Source organism: Euwallacea fornicatus, chromosome 3, assembly GCF_040115645.1.
Source record: "Euwallacea fornicatus isolate EFF26 chromosome 3, ASM4011564v1, whole genome shotgun sequence".
NCBI lineage: Eukaryota > Metazoa > Arthropoda > Insecta > Coleoptera > Curculionidae > Euwallacea > Euwallacea fornicatus.
In genome coordinates this window covers 2,862,657-2,877,910 of record NC_089543.1, presented here as the reverse complement: position 1 = coordinate 2,877,910, position 15,254 = coordinate 2,862,657, and the positions used below count along the sequence as shown (strand labels likewise).

Below are 15,254 nucleotides of genomic sequence, written 5' to 3'. Positions count from 1 at the left end.
GAAGACTACAATGTAATTCGCTAATCAAGTACAAACTTTTATCGCATTAGATTTACCCATTCAAGACGAAAACAATTAAGTCAAGCCTCAAGTTGTGTGGAAAATAATACAGACCCCCAGCGGGTTAATTTGAGAACTAAGGGTAGGTCAGTAGGAGGGAATTCCTGAATCGAGCGTTTGGCATAAATTAGGTTTTACTACCAGCCGATTTATATAAGGGTTGGAAATCAGAGGGAAGGATCTAGAATAATTTGAAAGGGAGCAACTTCATGGCCTTCACTGTACCGACCGAATAAAAACGATAATAAGGAGAAAAAGAACGAATAATTGTGTTAGTCTGCACTTCGACGGTAGTCGTTTTCTAAGTTTTATTGGAAAGAAAAGTACGTTTTCCAATCGATCGATCTTAATAAAAGGTATGCATCCACGTACAAAAGCAAAACCTAACGTTACACGAATAAATGTGTATTCCTACACATGCATAATCTATTTTCCCTTCACACTAAGGTATAAGAAAAATGCTGCGACACCCGAATAATAAATAGCCTCCAGGATGTTTGAACAGAATGTAACAACAACTAAGTATTTCTGCTGTCAAATTTATTGCCGCAATCAATTTTAGAATCGACGGGTGTCCGTTTTTATTCAGTTCCACAATATGGTAACCGTGACTGGATTTACATAATTATTTTTAAAGTCGTAAGAGAGAAATATTATTTTTAAAGCCATAGAGAAAGAATTCAATGGTAAAAATCTACAATCTCAAGTAGTTTCATGCAAACAGATTTAGTATTTTCACCTGTTTAAGTATCATATTGATATTTAAATAAGTTTGTTTAAATTTTTGAGGAGAATCGTTTTATTTTTCGTTGAAACGCTGGCAAGTTCTTAATCAAAACCAGCAATTAGTTTCCGTTCTTTCTCAACTAGACATTCAAAATAATTGAATATTTCACAAATGCTTAATATTGACACTCCACTGTTAAAAATCAATTATAGTTAAGGTATACTGCAATTATAATGGATTTTTGTTGCTACTAAGCAATTAGATTTGTTCAAGTATTTGTACTACTAACTGAGTAAATTTATGTATGAGAACAGTTTATCTCTAAACTGATTTCTATTAGTGTGAAGTCCGAGAGATTCACAAGAAGCAAGGATCGTTCGTTCTTAACATTCTATATACCATGAATAATTTTGCCCACAAAAGTGCCGGTGCTTGTTTACGGAACTTTGATAACTTTCAGTTTCATCGAACGGGAAAGTTTCTATTATACACACGCAAACTTTCACACGCGTAAACACTGACAAACTTTATCTGAGCTTCCCACTTTTCAGGTACAGTGAATTCCAAGATGCAAGTTACATCTTAAAACAATTTGCCAAACACTTTTAGCTTCAGAAGTATACACGTGACTCAGTTTATAGTAGGAAAACTTGAAAGAGTCTTATTTTAATTTTAAGTATGTCATATAGGATATCAAAGTTTTCGATTTTATGGGGTCGTACTCTTTACACCATCTAGAAATGGTTTATTGTACGTTGCTTACAACGTACCTTTAAAAATTTAGAAGGATTCAGTTCAAAAGTTCAACGTTTTGCATTATTTCGATCTATTTGAGAAAATGGAATGGAAATTGTCCAATTCATTCTCTAATTCGATGTTATTAAGATACCTATATAAAGAAGCATGAAGTCGAATCAGATGAATAGCTAACTAATTTGCAAAAAATCGTCACAGAAAAGAATTTAAAAATGTATTGCGAATAGTTGCAACAGCAATGTGTGTACCTACCGGGTGTCTCAAAATAAAAAAAAAACTGGTAAGTCAAAAAACTGAGGATTTAACGAGTTTTAAGTAAAGTATGTCGTGTGAAGTGCCGGAATCGCTCTTGAATAAACTTTACTTTGTTGAACCTTTAATTAGGACTTGCATCTAATCCACCTCAACATGAATACATTGTACTTAGCAATAAATTATGCCAAGATAGGAAACTGTCAAACATTACAATTTACGACTAAACAAGATTATTAATGCCTCTAACACAAAGAAGATTGATTTGTTCTCCCTCGCTACATGGCTAATAAACGTTATATTAAAGCTACTCACATTTCCAGGCGGTCGAGGAGGATATCCTCCAGTTTGCACAGGGTACTGCCCCGGTTGGTGTGGGTACAGTGGCATTTGCGGTGAATTTTGGGGAGTCCCAGCAGGTCCTGGTACCATACCCTTATAAGGGCCAGGGTGCGGTGGCTGCTGGTTTGGAGGACCGTAACCGCCGGGTCCTGGAGGCATTGGTGAATGGCTCATCCTTGCTGGCACCCCACCTCCACTACTTCCTCCACTTCCTCCGTCGGACTGACTACTGGATGGTCGTGGAGGCATAGGAATGTTTTGACCTGAAGACGTACAAGAAGGTTAATGTTAAGAACTTATCTATACAGGGCATTGCAAGACATACTGTACCCATTTAAGGGACCTATTCTTGGGATCATTTTAAGCAAAAAACCTGCCATGCTTATCGACCTGTAACCGTTTTTATATCCACCACTAACCATTTGTTTAAATATTTTGGTTTAGATGTCAATAAATTCTCATAGAGGTCAGTTACCGCGCAGGCATTTTGCTACTATCGCGCATTTCTGGGATGAAGAATATGCCGATATTTCAGGTCTCGGGACTCCAATAATGCACTACGAACCTGATCAATTCGATGTGACTTGGTAAGAACGGCTAAATGGACGATATAATATGTATATAGGACAGATAAGGGATAATATGTAAGACTTTTTTTGCATGTTATTAACGATACGGCCTTTAAACTTACACAACACATCATGGAACACACGTACAGACTAAATTTAATTTGAATAAAAAAATCGAAGAAAGCATGAGGTTACTTAGTATATTAAAAACATTCAATTAGATCGCTATAAACGATTAGTAATCTATGCCAAAAAACTGTATGAATTGTTTATTTCTGGATTAAGGAGAACATTACGTAAAGATAAGCGGTTTCATTTACCGAATTACGTAATGCAATACTCATTCCGGTCGTGAGCATCTCAAGGTCGGTCCACTACATATTTACGACTTATTAAAATCATCTGGTTAAACACACAACGGATTTATCAATTAAATCCATTACTTACCGACAGCAGGAGACATAGACCTAGACCCTGTTGACCCTGTCGGTGAAGGAGTTGGTCGCATACCCTGAGAATTTGGGGTTCCTGGGGCTGGACCGCCTGAGCTATCGTTGCTATTGCCCCCACTAAGATCCTGCAACAAGAAAACACGATATAAATCACTGCGCTTCATTTCAAAATCCAATATAAACTCCTTTTCGTGGCGCTCCTTCCCCAAAAGTCGTTTACACATTGCACCTTGCGCTATATGAAATATGTATGAGTAACAATGGCAACGAAACAAGTGCACCCACAATCGTCTACTGGTCACATGCTGAGCCATTAACATAATAACAGCAGAACAGGTTCATTCCGAAAATCTGCCCTTAATGGTCGAAAAGGGACAAACACCGTATTACACTGCAACAGTTGATTTTTCATTTAGTTTTATGGGGTCTGTGTGATAATCTTGAATGGCTCGTCGTGGCCACATTTGTAACGGGTAATTGGTGGCATTGAACCCCTTTCAATGTTCTTTTTGCCGACTTATGGGTATGGGTGATCTCGTTGCCTACAATTCGTATAGCTTTAATGATTAACAATAAATACGTCTTTATACAAACCAGTTCAGCCATTCAAGCCGTATTACATATTCTCGTTAAATGTCGTAAACTACAAAGTTTCAAGAAGTTAAGGTTGGATTTTATTTGCTAAGTTTATGTGTTAATAAAACGTAGGGAAGCGGTCGTACAAACCGGTAAATATTTATGAGTTACTGCCTAGAGCTTTACTCCCGAAGATTTAGCTTTTTTATGTCAAATCGAGAAGCAATGATAATAATAAAAATATGTGTTAAATAGGTTCAACAAGTTAGGAAACATATATCGCACGTTGCACTAAATTTCGATTTACACTACTGTATTAATAATGAACACATACATCAACATTCTCCCCCTTTTTCTCCTCTTTGGTGTGGCATTTCCTTATAACTCAAAATACGTCCAGCAGTTCGCAACCTTTCTAAATGTAAATAGCAGCATACAGCTCAACTTTACAGTATTCCATCTCGTAAACTGAGACACTTTTAGAATCCTATTTATTTTATAGGAAATCTCAAGACATTGTTTGTGACACATCTGGCGAATTTTAAGACCGAATAAATTTTGTTCAATCGTAGATACCATTTCCACTATCTACCAATTCCATTTCAATTTAAATTAATTCTAAATAAAAGTTTTCGAACCAACAAGACGAGCTATGTAAATTCTGTTGAACTACCAAGTGCAACATAAACTCTACAGCCATGAATGCTTCATTCCGGCAAATTAATTATTCCTTTTGACCTTCAATCTCCTTCCTATGTAACGTACAGCGATATTAATTAAATCGATAGATATTCAGACATATAATCGGTACAAAATTAACTCCGAAATCCGTCTGTACAAGCAATGGGAGGTATTAATTAATATGGTATTTGAAGGTACATTAATAAACATTTACTACGTGTAATTCAATGTTTAGTAGTAATTAAAGCCATATTTCACCTTCCCTAACACAAAATGGTGCAGACGCCGCGTTTATTATTGATGTGTGGTGAAATGAATGAAACGTTAATTACAGTGTCAATGTCCATAATGATTTATAATTCGATCATCAAAACATCTAATTATGTCAATGCGTATGACCAGGTTAGTGTGACAAATTATTGGTCAAATTTGTATTTTAAACATTATTTTAAATTTCTGCCATGATTGGAAAATTTATACTATGACAAATAGCGGAAAAGTTTAGGATTATTTCTGAGCCTATGTGTACTGTTCGATTTTTTTTTCATGGGAAACTGAACGCATAGTTCGAAACGAAAATTCCTAGGCTTTTTCACGAAGCTTCATTGATAGATTTACATCCGCAAACGTGAAATAACCTCCCACTGGTCTGGAATAGTTAAAATTAAATGAGTCCTCTTTGAGAAACCAGCAGTAAAATAATTCTCCTGGAGCCCCAACATGTACCCTTGAAAATAACAGCCAACGAGGGAACTACATTCCTATGAATAATTTTTTATTCTGATGGTTGGGTTGTAGATAAGTGCTAAATGTTCAGACAAAGCCTATTAAATTAACTTGAGACGCCCTGTAACGAAACTGTGTGATAGCACTTACGCTGTCCTAAATCATTTATCGATTTTAGCCCGCAACTGCGCGTTGCGGCTCTAAATGTTAGTTACCTCATCCCCTAAATCGCAGTTGATTTTTAAAGGGCGTTCTAAACGTTAACTAATTTTGTTTGAAATGGAACACCGCAGCAATATATATAGGTTTTCAATAACAATTAACTTCTAGATAACACTTAGATGCATAGGGTTTCTTGTGAACGTACATTTGAAGTATTACGTACAAAATTAGCTAATGAATATATGACTTACAAATAAGGGATTCATTATGGAACAAAATACTGCAATGAGTAGGTAAAGCCAACGGTAGTGAATAATGCGCTACTGTTAGGTTCCAAAGACGTAACATTTTATATTCCGAAAAAGCTAATTAATTTCCTGCGGATTTTACTCCTAAAGCGTCGATTTTAAAACAGTAATAACTTTAATGAGAAGCTCTCGTAAATGAAATAAAATGCTCATGAAACGTTTCGATCAAGCATATAACCTCTATATACTCCATTTATGCATAAAATGCTGATTTATACACAAGAGGGCTCTGTTCTTGTGTTCATCCGTATTATCCACAAAAGCATAATTTAATTTGGTATGTTTTAAAATATGACTGAAATGGAATAAGCCGTTTCTACTATTGCTATTACACAAACGAATGCACCTATATTGTAACTCGTTTTTATCGATTTTAATCCGTTAAAGAAGCCCATTATTCCCTTTTAATATCCTTCCTTCGGCCTTCAACGGCCTTGACACAGTTTAGGGCTTTCTTTTCGGATGACCAACGGAATTAGGACTGCATCGAACCTGTTTTTGAATGAATTATAGGTCGCAGGTTCCTTTAGTTCAGACCATAATTTTTACACAGTTGCACCTCATTATGACATTCCACTCATCCTACAATGGACATCGTCAGGTATATAAATAAGGTGTTGAAAGGAGTTAAAAAGGCCATTGAACCCGAGGTGGGTATACATTTAAATTCGGTTTGGTTTGGAATTACCTTAAATATATATTTTTCGCCACCGAAATCCTCTAATATCCCAACAATATATATACATATATACATATATATATATATATATATACGTACCCTTTGATAAAGGAAATCGCTAATTTGGGGCTTTGGGCATTCCACGGAGTAATTAACTTTTAAATTGTTAAACGCGTAATATAGCCAACCACTACGCTACACTCGTATGGTAACGAGGGCCAAATCAAAATGTTTCGCACTAACCTTAGGGCCTATTAATTAGGCTAAGAATTTTGATTCTGCAAACATGTTGCAAGAGACAATAGATCCAACGAAGGATATTTTGTTTACGTGGATTGCTAAGTACTTGTAACAGCCTTACATCTGATATTCATAGATGAGATATCGAGATATAAGTTTGTAACAAAGTAGAAAATACATTGATATTTAACTGTACATTGTGCATCGTCAAAATAGCATTAGTTTCCTTGACGGTATATATATTGCATAAAAGCCATTTAGAGCAGGCTAAGAATGAAGAAGGCTCAAGGAGCATATAAAAAAGTCATTGCAATTTTAATTTAACGCTATATCTACGCTGAGAAGTCCCCTTAATCCAGTTTACTACGTAATGCGATAACCCGAATGGCTGGTATGAAATAGAATAATGGATTCAAAGGGTGTCGACCTCAAAGGAACAGTTTCAAAGTAAACATACTTACATACTTACTAGAAAGTACGTGCTTTGATATTGCAAGGTAAATGAAGGGAAATTTGATGGAAACTACGGAACTAGAACTTTCTTGAAGTCTCCAACTTCTTGGCGAAAATCAAGAATGGTTAATTACCGTTTAAACTGCTACTTATGCAATCAAAATGTCGATCAGGCAAAGTTAGTGGGGCCCAACCTTTAAACAGGGAAATTTATGTGCCTCTAATGGGGTATAGGATTCCTGTCTCAGTCCTCCGTAAAGGCTTGCTTTATTATAAACGTCATTAGTCACAAATGACTTAGGACCTGTTGCCTGACCTACCCGAGTCTCACTCAATTTATATAGGTCGCCCGAGTGTATACAAAACAAGGTTTGAAATTTTATATATATACAGACCCATATAAAAGCAATACGCTTTACATATTATACCGAGCAAGTTACGGAACAATGTGCCACCTGCAGAAATTTATTTATGATTACATAACAGGCAGAAAACACACGGTGAGCTGGTTTTATTTATTTTACTGTTGTGGGTTTTTAACGATTGTGTATACTCAGGGTTCCGACTTGTGCTCGAATGCGGTCTTATAACTGGGGGCTATGGCAATATGATTTAATATTCCATGTGGTTCAAACCGTATTCCAAGAGTTGTTATTGTATTGATTATATTACGACGTTCACTCTAACTATCAGAAAGATACAGTGTGGTCAAATTGAACGTACATGTATAGGTATCGTGAAAACTATAAAAGCTTGTTTCAATGGGAAATAGTAAGTGCTACTGTATATATGCTTCCTTTGCGTTGACATTACATGTTCACAATTTAAAAATTCCCTTTGTCTTGTCCCATCATTGCTAATTAGATTAAGTTCCGTATTATTTTCTTTAATGCTGTTCCTGCGAAGCCTTAACTGAAAGAATATTAAACTGTCAGCAGATAACACTCTTTATTCTAGAAAATGTTTCAGAAAATTTTAAATTGTTGAACCCATTACCCATGTGCCTTTGAAAAATTTAATTAACCTGACATAAGTAGTGTACCGTTAACGTCTTACGAGCAGTGAGATATATCTGTTCAAACACGTAAACGTACTTAGAGAAAAAGCCCTTTTAGCAATATTGTTGTCTTGAGCTCATACTAAACTTTCTTTACTCATATCGGTATTAACAGGTTAGTATAATTTTATAATTACTGGGGAAGTAAATATTAAAAATCAAGCTATGCTACGTAAATAGACTTACTGGAATGTTTAAATTTATCAGTAAAAAAACAACTTGACAATGTGACTAGCCCGCTACACATTTGTTGCCGGTGTTAAGTCCTATTTGATACTCTAATAACCTGTTTGCTCATTGCTAAGTAGCATGTCTAAAAAATACATTACACTTCAAATTAGATGAAGAATTATACTTAACGTAACTCCATAAAGAAATTAGGAGTGACGTTACTAGCAATGCGAAATAACTATATCTCCGCCAGAAACCGCAATTCTTAAAACTTTTATACAAAACAATCTGATCGCACGCAATTTCCAAATATGTCTCACTCTCATGTTTGTGGTGCAGAAAATGAATTGCATATTTAAATCGTAAAGGTGAACATTTGGCCTTGGCATATATTGGTTGCGTATACCAGTGACTCTTCCCATATGTATGTTTTGATCTCCAGCTCTAATATTCTTGGATATCAACCTGCTTGGCTTCTTCACCGAGGCTAAACTGTTGATAAATTTGTTTTGAAATTTGAGAACAATGTTATGAGTCCACATTGAACCCTTGCCAATAAGATATGCGTTGCGAGTTTTATAAGTCGGCTCGCTTCAAAGCCACTTTGTACTATCTCTAAGTGAATTTTGAATTGCTATAGGTACATAAACATAAATATAATTTAAAAACACAGGATTAACAGTCATAAAAAAAAGCATTTACTTGTGGAATGGCCGACAAGCTATTAGGAATAAAGGCACTGTAGTTGCAAAGTAAACAGTTCTTACAATACCATTACGGGGCTTAATCCCCTCTTACAGATGTTACCTACTGACGTAAACAAGCAAACTTAAAACCCTAAAGTAGGTCAGATATTTCCCACTCGTAGTGAGAGTATTGCAAATACAATAAAACACCACATGGACCAGAGCAAGACGAAAAATATATCTTCAAAGAGTTGGGTAAAGTTTATGTAAAATCGATTTATAGTTCCAAGAAACTTTCTATATTTACTTGGAAAGATACCTGTTGATCTACAGGATACATAATATAAAATGAATAATAAACGAAAGTCGAGTTGAAAGTGCATATAGCCGACAAGCAACTCCACAAAGCAAAAGGTTTCAAGATAAAATGCATTTTTACTTCATGGTATAATAAAACTTTTCGATGAGCATAAAGTCAGCTGCATGAATTGTAAAAGTAAGGGATTTTATGTTTATGTCCCAGAGTTTTACAAGATCTTTCGATATGGGCAATTTATCAGTTAGTAACCGGGCATCACAGAAAATTTTGTTTCCTTGAACACTACATTTGAAATAAATTTATTGCAGGTTTTTGTACATTCATCACTAATGCAACTATCTCATTAAATTGAATGGAATGGAGGAAAAAAGGCAGGTTCCCATGTTTTCTCAATGAGCCGGATGAGCCAGCCAAGTCGAATTAATAATAACTTTGAATGCCGATTTTACAAGCTTCTCATTCATACCTAAAACGGCAAGACGGGTTTCGCGGATACACAGGTAATTTTACTGTTTTACGAGAGCTGAATCATTTTGGTATTAAGCGGGCAAAGTATTCTGTCGTGGATAGCCGTAAAGGAAGTAATAAGGTCTTTTTGGGTTTATTAATACATGGGCTCACAGTAATCAGTGAAAGACGAATTTTATGTATTGGAACTGTAGGCGATAAGCCTCATTAAACTGACAATTAGCACAACAACCAGCATTGGAATCGATTCACACTAACCGACATTCGTTTAAGGATTAGTTGGAAAACTTTCATTTAGGTAAGCCATATCTTATAAACAAAAGTAAAACTCTTAGTTTTTGGATCAAAAGAGGTTAATACATTTGTAACCCTCTGTTCAAAGAATTTCTACTAAATCTATGTTAAGAAACCTTCCATATTGCGGTGCGATGAACACAGAATCTCAGGCCAAACCGTTACCGGTTTCGTGCCTTTAGAAATCATCAGACAGCATGCAAATAGCCCTACATAAGACGTTATGTAGAAGAAATCCAACAATTTGTTTTATTACCATTACCGATTGAACAAGTTCGATGTAAGACTTTGTTGTGGTTTAAAGATTGGTTTTATTCCAGAAATGGAAAAAGGGGGCAAAAAATTAAGTATTTTTTGAGATAATTTAGCAAATAGCTTGTTACGGATATGAAATTATAAAGGATGAAAACATTTGAAAAAAATCTAAAACATTTAAAAAAGTTGACAAAATAAAGGCATTTTTAGGAAGCCCTAACCAAAAGAAAATAATTTTGTTTTGCAAATATGGTGAATCCAACAGACAAAAAAAATTGCCCTTTTTATAAGGACAAATACATTCTCGAAATCTTAGGGAATACATGCAAAAACGATTCCATTGCGTAATTAAAGATGAATTCAAAACACTGTTGATAAAATTTAATAAATAATGGTTATGATATGTGTGACGAGTCAAGATGAACGTTTATTGCTTGTACTAGAAAGTTTTCTAAGATTTATGAGTTCATGAAATAAATCCAGTTTGAGATCTATTTTTGTTTTTGTGTACATATCAGTTGTTAAGGTTAACGGACTGCCGCCAAAATAAATCTTAAAAAATTACAACCTTTGATCTATATTTAGCTTACAGTCGTTATCAGACAGTAATCAAAAATCTTTATTTAAAACAAGTACGTAATCTATTTTCTGTTTGGTTATGATAGTTGTTATTACATAAATATGATAATTACATGCACTTGGCTCACTGTCTGTCTTTGTTGTTTGCCCTAGCTAAAAACATAAAACAAGAAACATATCGGATCCAACAGATTGTCTTAATTTTAACCTCAAGGATTCACTGAAAGTAGGAAGAGCTTGAGGCTATTCCTACCTCTAGGAACTGCATTTTATTGCGCAATTATTTTATCATTATTCAACGACTTTGGCATCAAATTTATACCAAATGTCGATTCCGATTTAATGAAGTGTGAAAAGCAGATCAGCTGTATGTTTATCTAGAATTAGAAGGCAATAACCTAGAAACGTCAGGGACATAAGAAAGTTCTTCGATGTACGTTGGGGATGCAAAATGCTTCTTTAACGGCCTTTAGCTATGTGGGTAAGTCATTTAACATGTTAATAAAACACGCACAGTTCCAAACCGAATCATTGTATTCTGCTTAAACACGTCACAAAAGCAAATTGAATTAGGTTTAACGGGATCTACATATACAACCCGAGCCCCAAGACATTTACATGGATTCAATAAGGTATATGAATAGCTAAACGGAACTGAATTAACTATAGAATACGAATTAAATTGTTATCCAAGAAAATATATACTTGTTTTTTAATCAATAAGGTAGTTGGAATTCACTGATCATAAAAGAATTTGCACTGGAGAATTCAACAATCTGCAGATGGTTGTTGTGTGCCATTTTTTATGAGGTGAAATAACATAGCAATGCACAACACATTATCATTTTAAATCACACATGATTGAAAAGATAAGGCAAAAAAGAACCATACAGAACATAAGCAAGATACATCATCTACAGAACCCCTGATGGAGCCGGATTTAATTAGAGGGTATTTGAAAATAGAGGCCTGAATGGAATACGAAATGTAAAATCCAACCGAGCGTACAATGAGCCAAACCGGACATTATAATTGACTAAAGTATACAGATAAAGTTAACTGTGGCAAGGTCAGGGAACTGATTATGTAACAGTTTAATCGTACCGTTTATAACGCTCGCATTTTTACATAATAAATAATGTCTGGTGCAAACGATTTGCATTTTATAATGGTAGTAAGACCGTGAATCTGCTCACTGCTGGCCGAACTGTAAACAATGTACTCACTAAGTAAATACTACTACGTTATTTACTTAGTGGATGCTGAAAGAGAATGTTTGTTATATTAACACTACTCTTCACGCCATAAAAGGATAAGAATGATTTTGGGAATAATGACATAAAAATCAAATGTTGCATAGACAAATAAATTAACTTTTAAGGTGCTTTTAAAAGAGCCTTCAGACAGGATGCTGTTCTCATTCGAGGAATATTCAGAGGAGTCATTCATAGGATACCCCGCCAACGAAGGAGAAAAACCTCATTATCTGAGAGAATGATTTTTTATTTTGTCAGTACGGTTATACAAACAAATTGGAAATTGCCAGGATACGTTTACAACGCATAGCCCTTGATCCTGGATTTACCTCAGGCTAATGTTTTTCCTCGAAGAACATCCATATAACACAATGCTAAATTTGGTTATTTTTACCTCAGTACTGCGGTTCTAAACTATAAATGTCAGTTTATGCATGCCACCGACCTATTAAGAACTATAAGGTATGAGGAGAAAATTTCTGGCTACCAAGCAAAATGGAAGGCTTTTCAAGTTTAATTTTAGAAAAACAAATTGTTCAGTTAGTTATCGTTAGGCCACCGCTCATATTACCGATAACTCAATAGATTTATAACTTAAACATCAAATTCTAACTGTTGGACTTTGCTGCCAGGCACCTGCTGAGCAGCAGAATTTTTATACGCAGATGTATTGAACTTAATTTTTCTTCTGTTTTCTCTTCTTACTGCTGGCCATAGATATTTCGTCCTCTACAACCCCACGGAGAAATTGTTAGCGAGCACTCTTCTTTAAATTTTGTTCGAATGATGGAGCGATCTATTATGAAGGGTGCGGGCCGCAGCGGAGGGTCAAATTTAATATTGGACAGAAGACCAGTCAAGCAAGAAAATTTGGGGGGATTTATTGAGGAGGGTCGTGTCATCGCACCCTAGTCGGGTCTCGTCAATGTGATAATACAGGTGTCTGGCGGAACAAAAAAACAAGTCCCTAATAAACGTAATTAAGGTATGTTTAGACTGAAGATGTTAATTACCGAGAGTACTTACGCGGAGCAATTTTATTTAAAAATAAACTAGGAAGACCCATTAAGAAAAAAACCCTGAACCTAAACCCAATAAATTAGCTTGCAGCGGAAGTTTAAAGAGACCGTTTAGTTTTGAAATCAGGATTGCTACTGCAATCCTCAAGTTCAGTGTTAATTATCTTTGAGTTTATGTACATGAGACAAATACTTGTTGTGTATGGTCTTAAGCGCATTTATAATTATAACAAGGAAGTGCTATAAATGGAATATAGTTATTGGAAGAATGTTTTTATTATCTTAAATACGTTTTAGCGGGCAACAACGAAAACCCGCTATTAGGCAATTTGGTGAAAGTATTTTACGCTGCTCGTATATGCGTTCACTGTGTAAGTTCGTTGATTGATGACCGTTTTATACACACACGCCAAGCATTTTCTAGGTGGTCGCTAAACAAGTCGGTCCATCAACCGGTAAACATAATGCATCAGGTTTTTCTCATTATTAATTACACAAAAATGCTTTTTAAAGGGGTAAATTGATCGTCAGCCAAGCGCGTCACGAAATATGCCCATCAGTAACCGCACTCGAGTATTTCCAAATATGTATACTTTTGAATGGGTTTAGCTTTGTTTCTTATTGCATTTTAAAGAACGGATCAACTTTCGAAAGTTGAGTGGATAAAAATTGATTTAAAGCATTATTCATCCTGAATCTCAAATATCTACCGCAAACCACGTAGTAAAGAGAAATGTAAACAATTATTTAGGACGTTAATTCCAAAAGCATTGAACGTATAAATATTAAAGGAAAGGCACGTTGCAAACGCATTCTGAACGCCAGACCACACACCGCTTTCGAAATTGTTATGGGGCCCTTTTTATCAAAATCGAATTTGCCTATGAGTTTTCAATCTTCACTATTCACGTTATACAAATTGACTAAGTCACGTATCCTGAATAAAGAAATATCCAAAACAAGACAATGTATTTAATATTTTTTTCATTAACGTATTTCTTGATAATATGCACATAACTTGTATACACGGTATTAAATTCAAAACTTAATTTTAAAAAAAGCTAAAATTTAAAAATTCTTAGAGTAATTTTTTTAAATATTCTATTGTAGAGGAAATTTTTCGAAAAATCGCAAAAAAATGAGTTAACTGCATACACAATGGGTGGTAATTATTCACTCATATTTTGCTTCAATATGTAAGCACTGACTTCTATTCAACCCTCCAATTCTGGGTACTGAAAGGAAGGTGAAAATTGAACACTTGTTTCAACTTTTAAAAATAGACAAAATAAACTGCTACTTTTAAGTGTAAAGGTGTGCATTCATAGGTAGATATAACGTCACTGAAGAGGTAACGAAGTTTTTCTACCTAAATAACCCGCCGTTGTAAATTCTGATGACTAACCGCGTAAGTTTAGAAACAAGTTAAACATACGTGTACAAGTTGATTGGTTACCCATAAATAACCGCGGCCTTGACAGTTTGAAAAGCATAAAAATCTAATATATGCTAGCTTTAAATCTGTTTCCACAAACTTACATCTTTACTGGGGAGAAACGCAATTTACCTACATATCAAGCACACTTCACCAAGCTTTTCAGCATAAATTCCATGACAGAAACAGAAAAATTCGTTTACAAAACGCGAAAACACACTTAACCATTCTATGCCGGCGCAGAATTTCCAACGACTCTGCGGCAACAACGCGAGGCTATGTTTCAGTGTGGCAACAAGGCAATGAAAACAACGTTACTGCCAAGCCTCGCTTGAAAGGAGCAGACAGCAAAACGATTCGAAATATAAGGAGGCCCAGCTATCCTGATACTACACAACGTTGCCAGCATAACGTTGTTACTTTCAACATTTTTTAACAACCTGTTTAGAATTATAAACCCTACTTCAATTTATGACATGAAAATATATATATTTACGCAAAACGATGATGCAATACAAAGACGAAGAAAAAGTCGTAACGTTAGAATACTAAATTAGCTGGTGGATAATTGACAAAAAGACTGGCAAGACCAGAATATAATATTATCTGTCACAATATTTGAGAGTCGTTTAGATGGTTAAATCTTTCCCCTTTTCCGAATGTGGCTAGTATTTTCTTTTGGTCAAGCTGGCATTCCACTGGAATAAATAAAAAAACAAACAGAAGACGAAC

The 15,254-nt window shown here is 35.1% G+C and overlaps 1 protein-coding gene across 6 annotated transcripts in view; it reads right to left on the bottom strand.

Moving 5' to 3' along the window:
* Positions 1-15,254, bottom strand: part of osa (trithorax group protein osa) — a 39,376-nt gene that overhangs the window by 15,481 nt on the left and 8,641 nt on the right. For all 6 annotated transcript variants that reach the window (XM_066302094.1, XM_066302095.1, XM_066302097.1 and 3 more), the window contains exons 3-4: positions 3,154-3,283; positions 2,111-2,400 (exon numbers count right to left, since the gene is read on the bottom strand). In XM_066302094.1, the coding sequence (XP_066158191.1) occupies positions 2,111-2,400; positions 3,154-3,283 (420 nt within the window). The remainder of the gene's footprint in view (positions 1-2,110; positions 2,401-3,153; positions 3,284-15,254) is intronic.